Below are 14,400 nucleotides of genomic sequence, written 5' to 3' on the forward strand. Positions count from 1 at the left end.
GTTCTTAAGATGGTCTCGAACCAGATCCTCTCCTACAGTGGGCCCAAGGTCTTCACTCTCACAGTCCCTGCGTCTGCCTTCCAAGAGTTGGGTGGTGCGGTCAAGAGCCTTTGCCAGTGAAGACTGAGGCAAAGAAGTCATTCAGAACCTAAACCATTCTATGATTCTAAGTGCACAAACTGGGATTTGTATGAGCAGAACATCTTTATCAGAAAGAAGATACCATGGAATGTACCACTGAATGAATAAATTTCTGTAGATGGTGGAGCATAGAGCTGCCATGCTGAGGTGGACATGCTGCTGTTGACATGGGCACCTGTGTGAGTGGTGGAGATGAATCCTACCTCCTGCACAGGGGCAGAGCCTAACAGTGTGCTTCAGACCTACTGATACCACCACAACCCCCCGTACTTGAGGCACGTGCTTTTAAGTATAACAGAGCGAAGCAATTTTCTTTTAAAATACACACTTTCACATCTCCTTAGTATATGAAGATGTAGCCTGTCTTTCGCATGGCAGAATTATTTCTGTATAGCCTGTCTCATTTTTAAATAAATCATCTCCGTTATGAAAAGCCTAGAAGAGTATCCATTGAACTGACAGATTCTAAAAATCTTTCCAAGCCAATTCACTGGCAAGAAAATGAAGGGACAACTCATTTCCATGGTGATACTAACTGAATCACTCTGGAGCAGTTGAAGAATGGATCCTAACCTGGGTGGGTGCTGTGTTTAAGTCCAGTAACCATGCAACCAGCAAGTACTCTTCGTGCTATATAACCATTAAAAAGCTCATTGTCATTCATGCTTGTTGTTCTGATGTTTTTCTTCTTTGCATTCTCTGGAAGCTTCAAAAGCTCTGGGTTTCACAAGTAGTGGGTAGTACTGTGTTGAGAGGTATACGAAACTGTGAGGAACTGCAGCTGAAAAAAAGACGCTCCCTTCCAAGAACATTTAGCTTCTCCCAAGTTCAGTTGCTGGCACAGTTGGCTTTTTAGCCTGAATCTACTTTGAGAAAAATGTTACACAGAAGAGTTTAATGAATTGAGATCAGTTTTCCTTCTTTCAAAAAAATGCCTGATCTAATCCAGTGATGTTAAGTGAAGAAAATAATGAGTCATTGTTTTCTGACATAAGGAAGAATTTTTCTGCTTTTACATCAGCACATACGTAGATATTGGAAATACCATTATAATGCTTAACTTTTAAATGCTTGTTTTAAAGATATGCGTAGTAATTGTCCTTAATTTTAAAATAAATTGTTTACAAGATCTTTTGTTTTCCTTCCTTCAAAATGATTTTCTGGGGAGATAAGTATTTCTGTAATGAGTTACATGAACGGACTTGCTGGTTATGTTCCCTTTCACACACCTTTGAGGTAGATAACATCTTTGCATAGCCCTTTTATTCTTAGAATGCTTTGTTTCTCATTTTGCATGAATTAGTCATTGAATTGAAATGTATTTGACTATGTAAAGAAATTAACATACTGTGTACTTACAGAAGAGGCCTACACTAGTGAGGGCCTCACTCTTAATCAAACCTTCACCAGAGATTTTTGTTTTGTTTGGGAGTTTTTTGGTTTATATTTAAGCTTAAGCAGAAAATTTTTTCTTGCTTCAGTATCATTCAACTGCCTTTAGATTTGACGTAAATATCATACTAATTGGTAAGTCTGCAGTGGGTACGATTTAAAAAACACAACAAAAACAACCCAAAGCATCCAAATTAATGCCATTTTTTGCAAATAAAATTGACTTTCATTTGCTCCAGCTTTTGAAAGATCTCTTGTACATAGTAATATTTTAACAAGCTGAATTATCTGTAAGATATTGTACTGGATTTCTTATTTACCAAAGCCTTGAAGTGGAGAGGAGAGGCACCTTGTTGAAGCCTCGGAGTTTTAAACCCAGTGTCACTGAATGTATAGATTGGGATGATCAGCAAGGACAGGTTTCTCACAGGATGTTGGCACACCTCCTCAGGGCTGTTTCATATTGAGTTATTTCATTTCCCTGTGATTCATCTCATTATTTTTTTTCTGCACCATCATTCATTCCCATGATAACTTCACCTATTGAAGATAAACATGTTAGTAAGAGCTTATCTGCTTGAGAAATAGAGCAGCTGATCTGCCCCCAGAATTACAGTGACCGCCTTCTTACCAAAGGTGGACCCCTTTGGGTAAACTTAAAGGTTCTGGACCGTGCCCCAGAACTGGTGTACAGCCCCATGGCTGTGGACATCTTCCCGGACCTGTATGCTGAGGTCTGGAGACAGAGTGCCACTCCAACAGCTGTGGTTAGCTACAGTGAGAAACGACAGAGGGTTTGGCCCTCTAGCTATTGAAAATATGATAATGTTGTTATCAGCTGCTGAATTGCCCCTGGAAAAATATTGGTGGTTTTAGTTCAGATCTTTTCTTCAGTGGCTTTGAACAAGCTGGTCTAGTGGAAGATGTCCCTGCCTGTGATGGGAGGGTTGGAAGTAGAGGATCTTTAAGGTCCCTTCCAACCAAATCATTCTATGATTCTATGGCTTAGGAGGTAATTATACTGAATTTTGTATGTTTTGAGTAATTTGTGAGAACTTTCTAACCATGGGGCTTGTTAACCCAGTAAAATTTATTTCTTAGAGTAACCTACTGTGTCATAATATCAGGAATGCAACATAAATGTATGCGTGTGTATGCAGCTTGTGTAGTTCCCCAGATACGCAGGTGTCTGAATTATTTGTTGAAAAATTAGTTTGGATGTAGGGCAGGGTGAGCAGAAACCTGATTTTAGATATATGCAATCCCAGAACACAGTGGTTAAGCAGGCCTTAGCTTGAAGTTTGCAAGATAGATAACTAGATCTTGAATTGCTTTATAATGTTGCATGGCATCTCTGTTCAGACTCAATTTGTGTATCTTGGTGTGATGTAGTATCTTAGATCAATATATATTACATTAATGTATTGCTCTAAACTTTTACTGGCTAAGGAGGGCTCAAATCTGCTTTACTGAATTTTGTGTAGAAATGGCCATGTGTTTTTCTCCATAAGCTATACTTCCTCATGTTTCATGAACTGGAAAGGGCCATTCTTGCTTATTTCTTTGTCCTTGATATCAAATGCAAGTTGTAGAAACAGTAGCTTTTTAGATCCCTCTTGTATGTACTACTGCATATTAACTTTGGTGGGAAAGACTAAATAGAAGTGAGTGATGGGTTACAACCTATTGAGCTACACTAACACAATGCTTGCTGTCTTGATAAGTAATTTTTTGAGGTTAATACATTTGGTGTAAATCAGTAAAGTGTGGAATACAGTATCATATGGAGAGTTGACTAGTTAAAATTGGAGATTACAAGGATTTGAGGAACAGAAACGCAGGTAACAGTTGGCTTTAATTAAGATGACAGAAGGCTGTGCAGGAGTAAGTGGTAGAGATTACTGGTTGCCTGCTGCTTTAACTGTTGACACAGTTACAAGGCATATTTTGATGAAATTAGCTGATAAAGTTAGGAGAGAGCTTCAATTTGAAAAAGGCCTCAAAGATTGGACCAAAACAAGTGAATGACAGTGAGGACTGAAATAATAGATGTTTAATGAGCCAGGTGGTACATCAGTCCAGATTCTCTGCTCATGAAACAAGCAATGAGTCTCAAGTGTGTGAAGGGCATGGATTGAGTAACAGGGAGCTACCAATATGACATCATTATGAGAAAGCAAAAGTAATCCTGAGGTACATCAGGAAGGTCTTCTAGGAGAGAGGAAACTACTGATGGCATTTGTGGGGACGTGTGGAGCACTGCATGATCCTAAATGCCTCTCTTGAAGGATGGCAACTCCAAACCAACGGCTAGGCTGCCTGTCATCTTAATCATCCTCTTCAGAGAAGGGTAAGAGTTTGGATTCTTGAGCCTGATGCAAAATGGGCATTTAGCAGCAGTCTGAGTGCACTGAGAAGAGGGGGAAGGTCCTGAATCTAAAAAGCTCATTTCAAGCACAAATAAACATAATCTTAGTAAATGGAAGCTGGAAATCTCAGAACCATATTCATTTGCTTAGAGGTGTTCCTAAAGCTGAACAGTGAAACAACAGGCAGCAGATGAACCAAGGCCTACCAGGAGAGTAGGGAGAAAGCTTCTGCAGAGGACAGGATGGGCTGATCACCTCATCACCTTACAGAGGTTAATCTGAGACTGGTGTAGAAGTTTGCTGTAGGAATTTACCTGTTTATTTTCCCTCTCAGAAACATAATTTAATTTTGAAGAAGGTCTTGTGCATTCATCATCACCATGTTTTCATTTATGGTTACTTTTTTATTCTTCTTTATGCATGTGTTCTGTTTTTTCTTTTGTAGAACAGTTCGTGTCTGGCTGAAGAGAGACAGTGGGCAGTACTGGCCCAGCATATACCATGCAATGCCATGTAAGTATAAGGAGATGTTTGCTATTTACTCTGTATTTGCCAAATGGCTTTTCTGGTTTTGATGAAGTTTCATGTTCATGACCATTTGCAAATTTACTAGTCCATATTAAATTTATTCAGGAACAATCCTCTTGGTTTCTGTGAAGCTTTACGAAGTTGCATGGTAATGCTTCTGAGAGGCATCAGGGATTACAGCAGCAAAAGGATACAGATATGCAAGCAAGGGATCAGCATTTAATGCAAACATAGGAAAAAAAAAAAAAGGGAGCTCAAAATGTAGGCTTGCATTCTGCCACTAATGGAGTCCATAAAGCTTTGTAAGTCTACACTATAAATCAGTCTGCCCTTCCTACTGCATGTGTTTAGTCCATTAGAGTGCAATGGTAAATGGCTTTATTTGGTAAGAACTTAATATCCTGTGGCAGCTAATATGATAGAGAGGATACTAGATAGGGAAGGTAGCTCTTCCAATGAAGAAGAATCATTTTATCCCTGCAATTAAATGATAGAATCATAGAATCACAGAATTGTTTGGGTTGAAAAGGACCTTAAGATCATCTGGTTCCAACCCCACTGCCATGGGCAGGGACACCTCACACTAGACCATATCACCCAAGGCCCTGTCCAACCTGGCCTTGAACATTGCCAGGGATGGAGCATTTACCATTTCTTTGGGCAACCTGTTCCAGTGCCTCACCTACCTCACAGCAGAGAACTTCTTCCTTATATCTAACCTGAACTTCCCCTGTTTTAACTTTTACCCAAATGTGGAAAACCAAATCTCCTTGATGGATCCCTCCAGTATGATCTGCTGTTATGTCTTCCTACCAGAGAGTGTTCAGTCTTCAAAACAAATGGCAGATTGATGTCCATTTTTTCAAGAGGCAGTGGAGGAAATCACAGCCCTAGCTGTGTTGACTGCAGGAGTATAATTCTGCGGGTCACCAGAAGCGGGGGTATGCTGATGCTTCTCAATCAGCTTTAGATGTGCTTGTTTAGCCTGTCTTTGGAAAGCTTATGAAGCTCACTTTAAATCCACACAGTGGGGAGCATTTATCAAGTCCCACTGAAGTATTCTTACTGTCTGGAGAAAGAATTATTTTAAGCTAAGATAGCTAGACTTGGAAGAGACTTCTATCTCCACAATGCGTAAAATACTTGAAGAGTTTTAGTAGCACAGCAACATCAGCTTGGGACCCTAGAATGGCCACTGTGTTTGCCTGCTCTAAAAAAGCATTCCTTTGGTAGAGAGAAGAATCTCTCTTCTTCCTGTGCTGATGAACTAGCTCATAAGAATATATCAAGCCTCAAAGGTACTTTGTGCTCAGGACTGTGCACAGAAAGGTATTGGAAACCAGCTAATGATGTGGCAGTCTGTGGAGCTCAGTCACAATCACTAGCAATGTCCTGAGTTCTCTTGATCTGTCTTAAGAGGTTTGCTTCCAGTTAAACTGTTATGAAGTCACTATTCTAGCAGTTTGTCATGGATACTTCTCTTTTTCCATGTGGTGCTTTTGCATACATTTTCATTTTAAAATCTTAGGTTCTTCTCTGGTCTTAGCAAGGCTACATTATTGCCAGTAACAACATCTTCACTGTAAATGGTGGAATAGATCCAGATCCACTCAAAGGGAACTATTTTAAAGCTCCTTCATAAATTTGAACACCTGACACTGCTCCTTCATTTGGAAAGCTGATAAGCTTTTGAGCCATGAGATAATAAAATTATGTTGTGTTATTCACCAGTTTCAAGAATGCTCAGGTATAATTAATGACTGGAGCAATGCCAATTACATTGTTATCAGCCATGGCTTTCAGCTTTGGGAAATTATAGGAAGGGCTCTGACTCAGCCTCTGCACATGTCTGCACTTGACTGGAAATGATCATTTTGTCTGTTTCTGTATGGATCACATTTTTGTCCTCTGCTTTAGATTCATACTGGTTTTGTTGTTTAGAGAATGACAACGGCCCAGAGGTTCTCTGTGTAAAAATGTAGTAGTCGTGATGGTGCCTTTGTGCTGCTTAGCAGGCTGTGAGTGGCAGTCCCACCTATAGATACCCTGTTAGCATGACTCATGGTGGTCATGCTAGTCCGTGACTCGTCAGTGGTTTCTGGTGGTACATGACCTACACTGTTTTATGGTTTAATATCAGGTAGCCTTAATAACTGAGTTTGCACCCTGGTTACTCTGGGAGGTGAGGAGGATGAGGAGTTGGGCTGAGACAGCCATGTGCTTTGGTCAAGCTCTGCACTCAGTTGGGGCCATCAGTGCATTCTGAATGTGAAACCCATTAAACACCCAGAAAAATTGTCAGGATTGTAGATCGCTTCTGAGTAGGGACACTGCTGTTTAGAGTTGGGATTTTCCCAATTGCAAAGTTTTATGCCTTACCTGTAGGTGTTTCTGTGATTGGAAAATTTTGGACAGGATGGCCACATTTTTTATTATCTCTAGCATGAAAAAGAAAGAACTGTGGGTGCTGTACACAGTGTTACATTGTCAGTAAGGCAAACTAGGTAAACTGGAAACCTGGCTAACACATTGTCTTCATGCCAGCATTGTCTTAACAGTGTAGTAACAACAGATCTCTGATGAGCATGTAAACCCTCCTCATGGTTAGGTGTGGACCCTTGGTTACGCATGTGTAACGGGCAATAGATGTGTAACCACGGCTGGATGTGTGACAGGAGACACAGAAAGGAATTGTAGTCAAAAGAAGTAAGAAAAAAAAAAAAAACCAACAAAACCCCACATTAAAAAAAAAAAACAACAACAAAAAACAACACCCAAAAAAGACCCAGTCATCCAAAATCTCTCACAGATGTGAACAGAGTAAAGGATTTATTGTAGGGAGGAATGGTACTGGAGTATCCAGTCTTTAAGACAGATAATACACAGTCTTACAATGACTTTCATAGCTAATACTTTTTTTTTGAGGAGGGTAAAAAAACTGCAACACAAAGCATGCTTCTTTGGTTTTAAACTATGCCACTTAAGCACTTCAAATGGGCAGGGGGAGGCTGAAACTGTAGGTACAAAGTTTGTATTTCTCTTCTACTTCTGTCAGCCTCTAATAGAGGTAAAACACTGCTGAGAACATGAAGTATGTAGTTGGGCTTTTCCTCAGTAATTCATTTTCCAAAGGCTAAAATCAGTGTGTATTTGCTCTGTATTTAAGACACAGACTACAGCCAGACTTCTGCATCAGGAATATCCTGCCTGTCCTCTGCAGTAGTTCAGATCAATCTTGTTCCAGTCTGAAATCCAAATTATAACTAGGTGCTGAAGTTGAGGGCTGTTATTTTTCCTGGCTATTATTTTAAAAGTACATCTCAGAAGCTTAGAGTTAGGGTTCTTGGGGTTGTTTCTGGGGTACATTTTCCTTCCCCCCCCCCCCTTCTTAATGAGCCTCAGTGCTTAAGTATCTGATTTTCACTAAAGTGTAAGTTGCTGCAGTCTTGTTACAACTGGCATTGCTTTAACCACATTAGTGTAGCTAGTCTGGATGTAATTTTAGTGCTGACATAATGATTCTTCTAAGAGCATGTGTTACTGAAGAATTCCCTTAGGAAGATGACTATAGCAAAATAAATATCTTTACATTGCTATGACTGTGTACACACAGGTCTGGAATTTAAAAGTGGCTGGTTTTTGTAATCAGCCTGTGTCAAGCAGCTGCTTGTACCTTTTGTGTCTGAAGTGTTTCAGTCTATTTTGGAAAAGCATACTTCAGATAGCCAATTTACCTGAGAACTTCTCTGCAAGCTGTTTACTGCCTGCAGAGTCACTAGTAACTCTTTCAGTGTATGCACAGTATCTAGAATTTGAGAGCTGATGTGTGGAATATGGCTGTTCTGTCATTAAGTGCCTTTAAAAGGATTTGATTTTTACTCTGCTTAGTTTTGAGTTTGGTTTTTTTTCTGTCTGTTTTTCCTGCAACTGTCTCATTCAGCTACAGTGAAGAAGTCTCAATATAATAGCAATGCACCACCGCGTGAAGGGACAATTCGAGTTTGCCTTTTCTGAGGGAGAGTTATGGGAAGGAGCGATTTTGTCACTGTTGGTAGCGCTAACTTAGGTTTTGGGCAGTTTCCTTGAACTGAAGCCTTTTCTTTGATTTAATTCTTTCAGCCCTTTCAGGAAAGAAATAAATTGAGATGCCTGCCTGTGTGTGGATCTGGTAGGCTTTGTGCTTGCAGTTGGTTGTAATTCAGGAAATGTTTCAAGGGAGAAATAATATTGAAATTAGAAAAAGTTTTGTTAACCAGTCAACATAGAATTTCTTCTTCTTCATATAGCTCTGTTGCCAACTAAACTATTGAGGAAGATTTGCTGAGCTATAGACTGATTAATCGTAGGTGAGACATTACACAAATTGTGAATATACCAGATACAAAGTATTGCAAAAAAAGAGGACTCCAGGTTTGTTAGTAACAAAACCACTGTAGAATCACAGTGGAGAGTAGAAACCAAGGCAGGTGGCAACGGAAAGCAGAACTAAAAGCACATGTGACTATACTCTATTTATCACAAGAATATGGTTTAAAAAGTACTCTTGTCACTAACGAAGGAGCAAGAATGCCTGCCCCTAGATGCAGTTGGCAATTGCTGCTGAAAAATAATTCCTGAAGGTTTCTGTTGGGACAGGAGGACTCGCACCTGCATGCTGCTGTGTGGGGCAGTAAAAATAATCCCTGCCTTCAGAATGCAACTTCACAATTTCTCAATGAAACCAAGCATGGCTCTTGAATTCTTGCAAGAAAATTCTGGTTCTATCCTTGATGCAAACCCTGCCGGATCCTCTGGGGAGCTTAGTACAACTGACTTGTGTGTGATTGAAGAGCTTAGCCTGGTGTTTATTAGAGTAATATTGATATACTAAAACGATGGCTAGGTTTTGGCACAATCTTTTACTTTGGCCAAAATATGTGATACCATCATAGCATTGTCTGTGGTGAAGTGGAGTAGGGGACAGTTGGTCTCAAAGTCCTTAATATTGGCTGATACGTTGATTCCTACAAGTTAACTTTCTTACTGCAGGTATAGGCTGCAGTAATACAGTGCCATAATACAGTGTTTTATTGTCAGGGAGCTTCAGGCAAATGTAAAAAAATTATTCAGCTAAGTAATCTCTCAGATTTATACTGAAATGTCAGGTGCCTCATATATCAAAACACCACCACTGCTCTTGTGTGACATGCCTGTTTTCAGATAACTAGTAAGAAAAAAATGAAGGAGCTGGAGCAAGAAATAGCTGTTGTTCCATGTCCTAATAAGATATGGTTAAATGAATTGCAAGAACACTTTGCTTGTCTATCAGAAGCAAAATGCTGAACAGCATCATAAAGCATGTTAGCTACTTTTAGGCTTTCCAGAACTTCAAGAAACTGAGAATCAGTTTTGTTAACTTCATCAACATGTTCATTTTTTTCAGCTCCATGTTCATGCATGTCTTTTAACCCGGAAACCAGAAGGCTGTCCATAGGTCTAGACAATGGTACAATCTCAGTAAGTACATCCAAAGATTTCTAGTTGAAATGCTTCCCTTTTGAGAAGTATTTGTGTGATGTTGTGGTGAGGATGTTTGTGCTAGTGTTTGGGAGAGAGACTTTACTGCTGGTGGAACTGGAGCTGTAGTGTAGAAAATGGCAGATTATTACAAATGTAATTCCAGCTTCCACAAAGAGACTGAGTGGGGTTTACAATACTTATTAGGCAACTCAACAGACTATCTTAATTTGCATGTTGGTTTTAAAATAACAATGCAGAAAAGCAGCTGTTGCTTTATTAAATTTGAGTGCCTTGTTAATTATTCCATACCAGTGTTCTGAAAGCAGCAATTATGAGGGGAAAAATAATTTTCTGAAAGGCAGAAAGCAGATTTCTGTTCCATATCTAGCTGCTTTTTCGAATTTCAGAGTTCAGACTTTGTTTTCCTCTCACTTCCTTCAGAGGAGTTGCTCCTAATGCAGTGCTGTTTCTGAGAGATTTGGTTTGTTAACATCTGAGATGTGTGTGTGGAAAGGAAACGGGATTAAAGTAAGAGTGGTTTATAGATCTGGGGCAGATGGTAGCAGTTGACCTTATTCATTGTAGTTTTCTTGTGGGGTAATGAGTAAAGAGCTATATCACTTTGTAGAGGGGTCATGAGACAGAGGTATTTTTTGCCTATGCCTCATCAATAGACTTCTCTTATAGTTTGAGATCAGTTTACCATCTTCAGATTTTTACTGCTGTTCTCTCTGCCTTACGTCCTTTATAACTGAATGAGCATTGCAGGTTGATGTAAGGGCAGCTGTCTACACTAAAGCCAAGATGGTGTTTGGGAAAGGGTGTGTGACCCTATTAGCTGTTGCCTGTAAGCTGTATCGAAGATGTGAAGGTTTTGACCTACAAAGCTATTAATGGCTTGTAGCAGAGATTTGTTTCCTCCTGCCTGTAGGAGATTTTTTCTTTTGTACCTAGGAGATGGGACAGCTGCAAGAGAATTCCCTACATCTCTGAAATTCACTCCTTCCCACTTTTTCAAATAGCTGGAATTTGCCAGTCCTACTAGGCACTTTTGTTTTCATCAGGCCTTTGAAGAATGTGAAGGCACTGTAAATTAGGTATTTAAATTCTTTGGCATGATGGAAGAGATGTGTGTTTGTCTGGGAGCATTTTGCCTTAAAGAGTCAAAGGGTGCTTGAGTCTGAATGGAGTCAAATATTTTCCTATTCTGAAGCTAAAGAAGGTAAATGAGCTATGCAGGTGGTAAAAGAACAGGTGACTTTGGGTACTTACAGGTATATATTGCCATATAAAAGGCCGATTCTGTTTGTTGCTAAGCTTGGCTTTTCTTTTCCCAGTCTGCATAGAGGTATGTAAGAGGCGGGGAAGGGATTGTCTGTGTTGCTTGATTTAGTCCCTTGTAGCTGCAGGCAGTTGTGTGGTAAAGGATTGTGCAGAAAATGCACTCCACAAACTTCCACAAAAGATGAAATTTTCCCCTCCATAGCAAACCTAAGGCTTGTAAGAGAAGCCACAACTGTCATGTGCTACAAGAAGTGGTGGAAGTAAGACTGGAAGAGTGGCACAGGTAACCACCTATTCAAGTCCCAGCAATACTGGGGTGTTAGAAAAAATCCCCAGGTACTTGAAGTGGGTTACAACTACCCTCTGAAGGAAAGAATAAATTTTCCTCCCCGGGCACAGCTATGATGATTAGTTTAGCACAGGAGTATACAAGCAGGGCACACTGACCGCAAAATAAGAGAACTTACTTCAACAAGGTGACCTCAGGGTACTTATTGTTGATTGTGTGGCCCTCGAAGGGAAAGTACATGGAATTTACTTGAGTAACTTGAAATATTTGGGAATTAGTCAGCTATTCCATGTTAGTACTTCTGTAAATGCCCAAAACCTTTGGGTATGCTGAGTGCAGGGCCAAAAAAAAATTGCTGAAAATCATTCTACATCTTCACTTTGTGTAGAAGGAAAGGACTCCTGGCAAGGGGTGTAAGCTGATATAATACTCTTGAGTGGGCCACATAATCTCAACTAAGCTTTTGGTAGTGCCAGGAAGTACTGCTTTTACTTTCAGGTGTAAATGGAGATAAGGAAGTGGAGCTGCCCTTTTTCTTTTGCATGAAATTTTTGTAAACTGTGTGGAATTTAGTTACAACATCAGCAATGTGTATGGTGCATTTTAAGAAGGATGGGCAGCAATGCTGTAGTCACAGACAGATAGATCTTCTAGCAAAGCCACCATGAGGTGAGCTTGTATGGCAACCTTTCCTTGTGAAAGAGGTTGACAATTTTTGTTTCTACAGAGATGAAAAGATTGGTTTCGACCCTTTGTAACTTCTCAACATGAAGGCTGCACACACGTTTGTGCGGCACTATAGACCATTCTCTTAGTGAAGGGTTGTCTAACATCTTGCTTGAAAAGCAGTGGTACTTAAAGTAAAAAGAAAAAAAATTTTGTTTGGTTGGGGTTTTTTTGTTTGTTTTGTTTATGTTGTTTTGGGGGTTTGGGTTTTGTGTTTTTTTTTTAGAAGAAATGTCTTTTCTGTTGCTTTATGTATTAGGGAGTGCCTGAAGTCCCTTTTGGAAGCCAAAAGACTTTATCATGGTCATAAATTCCTTGCTCTGAAATGGAGAAAAACATGTTTTAAACGTGCAAATCTCTCAAGCATATCACAACAAGAAGAAACAGAGGAAAGGTCTGTTATTTGCAATAGACAGAAAACTCCCTCAGCCAAGATGAGGTTCTTCACCTAATTTCATTCATCTGAAAGTTAGTTTCCTAGATAAAGTTAATCATTAGGTTCTGCAGCCAGTAAAGAAAAGGTGAATTAGCTTTGGAGGCAACCATGTTACTTACCCTAGAAACTGTTTTAAAATGGCATAAATCTCCCCATTTCTGGTTAGATTTAAATGAGGGTTAGGGTGACTTTTCAGGTAGCTGATGCTGAATTAAATTGATCCTTTTTGCTGACCATGCTCGTGTCTAGATGAAGCTGTTAGACACTTTGAGCAGGGTCACAAGGATCAAAGGGCACCAGAATAACCCCTTCAAAATTCTTCCTTAGGGATGGTACTTATTTGGGTAAGTCATCTTCCACATAATCTGATCTTGCAGATGTCTACAGGTTTGGCCATAAACAGAGTTTGAATACCTGAGACTTGAGTCAGGACCTACCTGTCAATGTGCACCCTTACCCTCCACCGCTGTGGGAAGTTTTCCTTCAGGAAAACTTCAGATCGTTTTTGTTTTCTCCCAGTTTTTGTACTTCCTAAAGTAAAAAAACTGTAATAATTTTGTAGAGCTTTCTTTGCAATAGATATAGTGTCTGACAGTAGATTTAAGAGTCTTCATTCTCTTCCATTTCTGAAGCAAGCTTCTTGTTCTCTGGGAGACATGACAGTGCTATCAGTCACTTGTGTTAACAGGATGAAGTCAAGCCTTTAAGGAGATCCATAGTGTGCTGTCAAAATGGCATCATCTATCAGAGTGTAAATTCCCTGGGTTGGGAACTAGGCTGTGAATGGGTGACACAACTAATTTATTAAGATTATTAACTTTCAGAAATGTGTTCAGTTGTCTAAGCAGAGGTCTCTAGTGCTATTTGGGGATACATCAGTTGTCATCCACCTGCAGCTCGGGGAAGGTGTGGCTCTTCCTTAGACCCTGGGCCGTGTCTAGCAGCCTCATGACCCTGAAATGGCACAGACTTGAGCATGGGTTTTGTTTGCCTTAACAAGAGTAATTTGAAATAGGATACTGATATTTCCAGGATGGGGATTTACGGAGGTGTTAGGCTCAAGAAAGTTTGTGGTGGGTGTATATGTTTCAGTGTGAGGAAGGTGTGCTCCATGAAGGTATAGCTGAGACTATAAAACAGTGGGCACTACATTGGACAGTCTTTTCAGATGCTTAAGACATCTTTCTGCTTTGTGAAGGCTTTCATGGTACCAAGTCTTATTATTGCAATAATAAGCTTACCTGAAGCAGACAAGACTGATGACTAACGGTTCTAGTACAGTACAAAAAAGTAGTAAAGTAGCTCCAAAAAAACCCTCTGAAGAGCAAAGAATGATCTTCCCAGAAAAAAAATATTTTTAATCCCTAAAAGGAGGGGTTTTGGTTTTACTATCCTGAGCACTCTGGTAGATCTCAACCTCTCCTGCACAAAAGGACTCACACATGACTAGGAAATCTTTCTTACTTCTGTTAACAAGCACTGACTAAGCTGTATGGGTCACCCCAGCCTTTCTAGCTCATTAAGAAGAGCCAAAGAGCTGCCTAATGAGAAGTGAGTATCAGCAGCTCTGAGAGGAGCAAAACATCTGTGTATGGAAGGATTGAAAACCAGTTTCTGCTGCTAAAATGTTAAAGAGATGTAGTCAGTGTTTTTGTAATTCATATGACACAATGTATGTGCGATAAGGCATGAATTTCTTGAGCAAGGTGCCCTGTGCTAAAATACCTGTCTATTGA

The 14,400-nt window shown here is 39.9% G+C and overlaps 1 protein-coding gene across 3 annotated transcripts in view; it reads left to right on the forward strand.

Annotated features, from left to right (window-relative positions):
- The window catches only part of WDFY2 (WD repeat and FYVE domain containing 2), a 63,885-nt gene that overhangs the window by 29,962 nt on the left and 19,523 nt on the right, over positions 1–14,400 (forward strand). For all 3 annotated transcript variants that reach the window (XM_065678304.1, XM_065678302.1, XM_065678305.1), the window contains exons 2-3: positions 4,348–4,415; positions 9,853–9,926. In XM_065678304.1, the coding sequence (XP_065534376.1) occupies positions 4,348–4,415; positions 9,853–9,926 (142 nt within the window). The remainder of the gene's footprint in view (positions 1–4,347; positions 4,416–9,852; positions 9,927–14,400) is intronic.

Source organism: Lathamus discolor, chromosome 4, assembly GCF_037157495.1.
Source record: "Lathamus discolor isolate bLatDis1 chromosome 4, bLatDis1.hap1, whole genome shotgun sequence".
NCBI classification, from domain to species: Eukaryota; Metazoa; Chordata; class Aves; order Psittaciformes; family Psittacidae; genus Lathamus; species Lathamus discolor.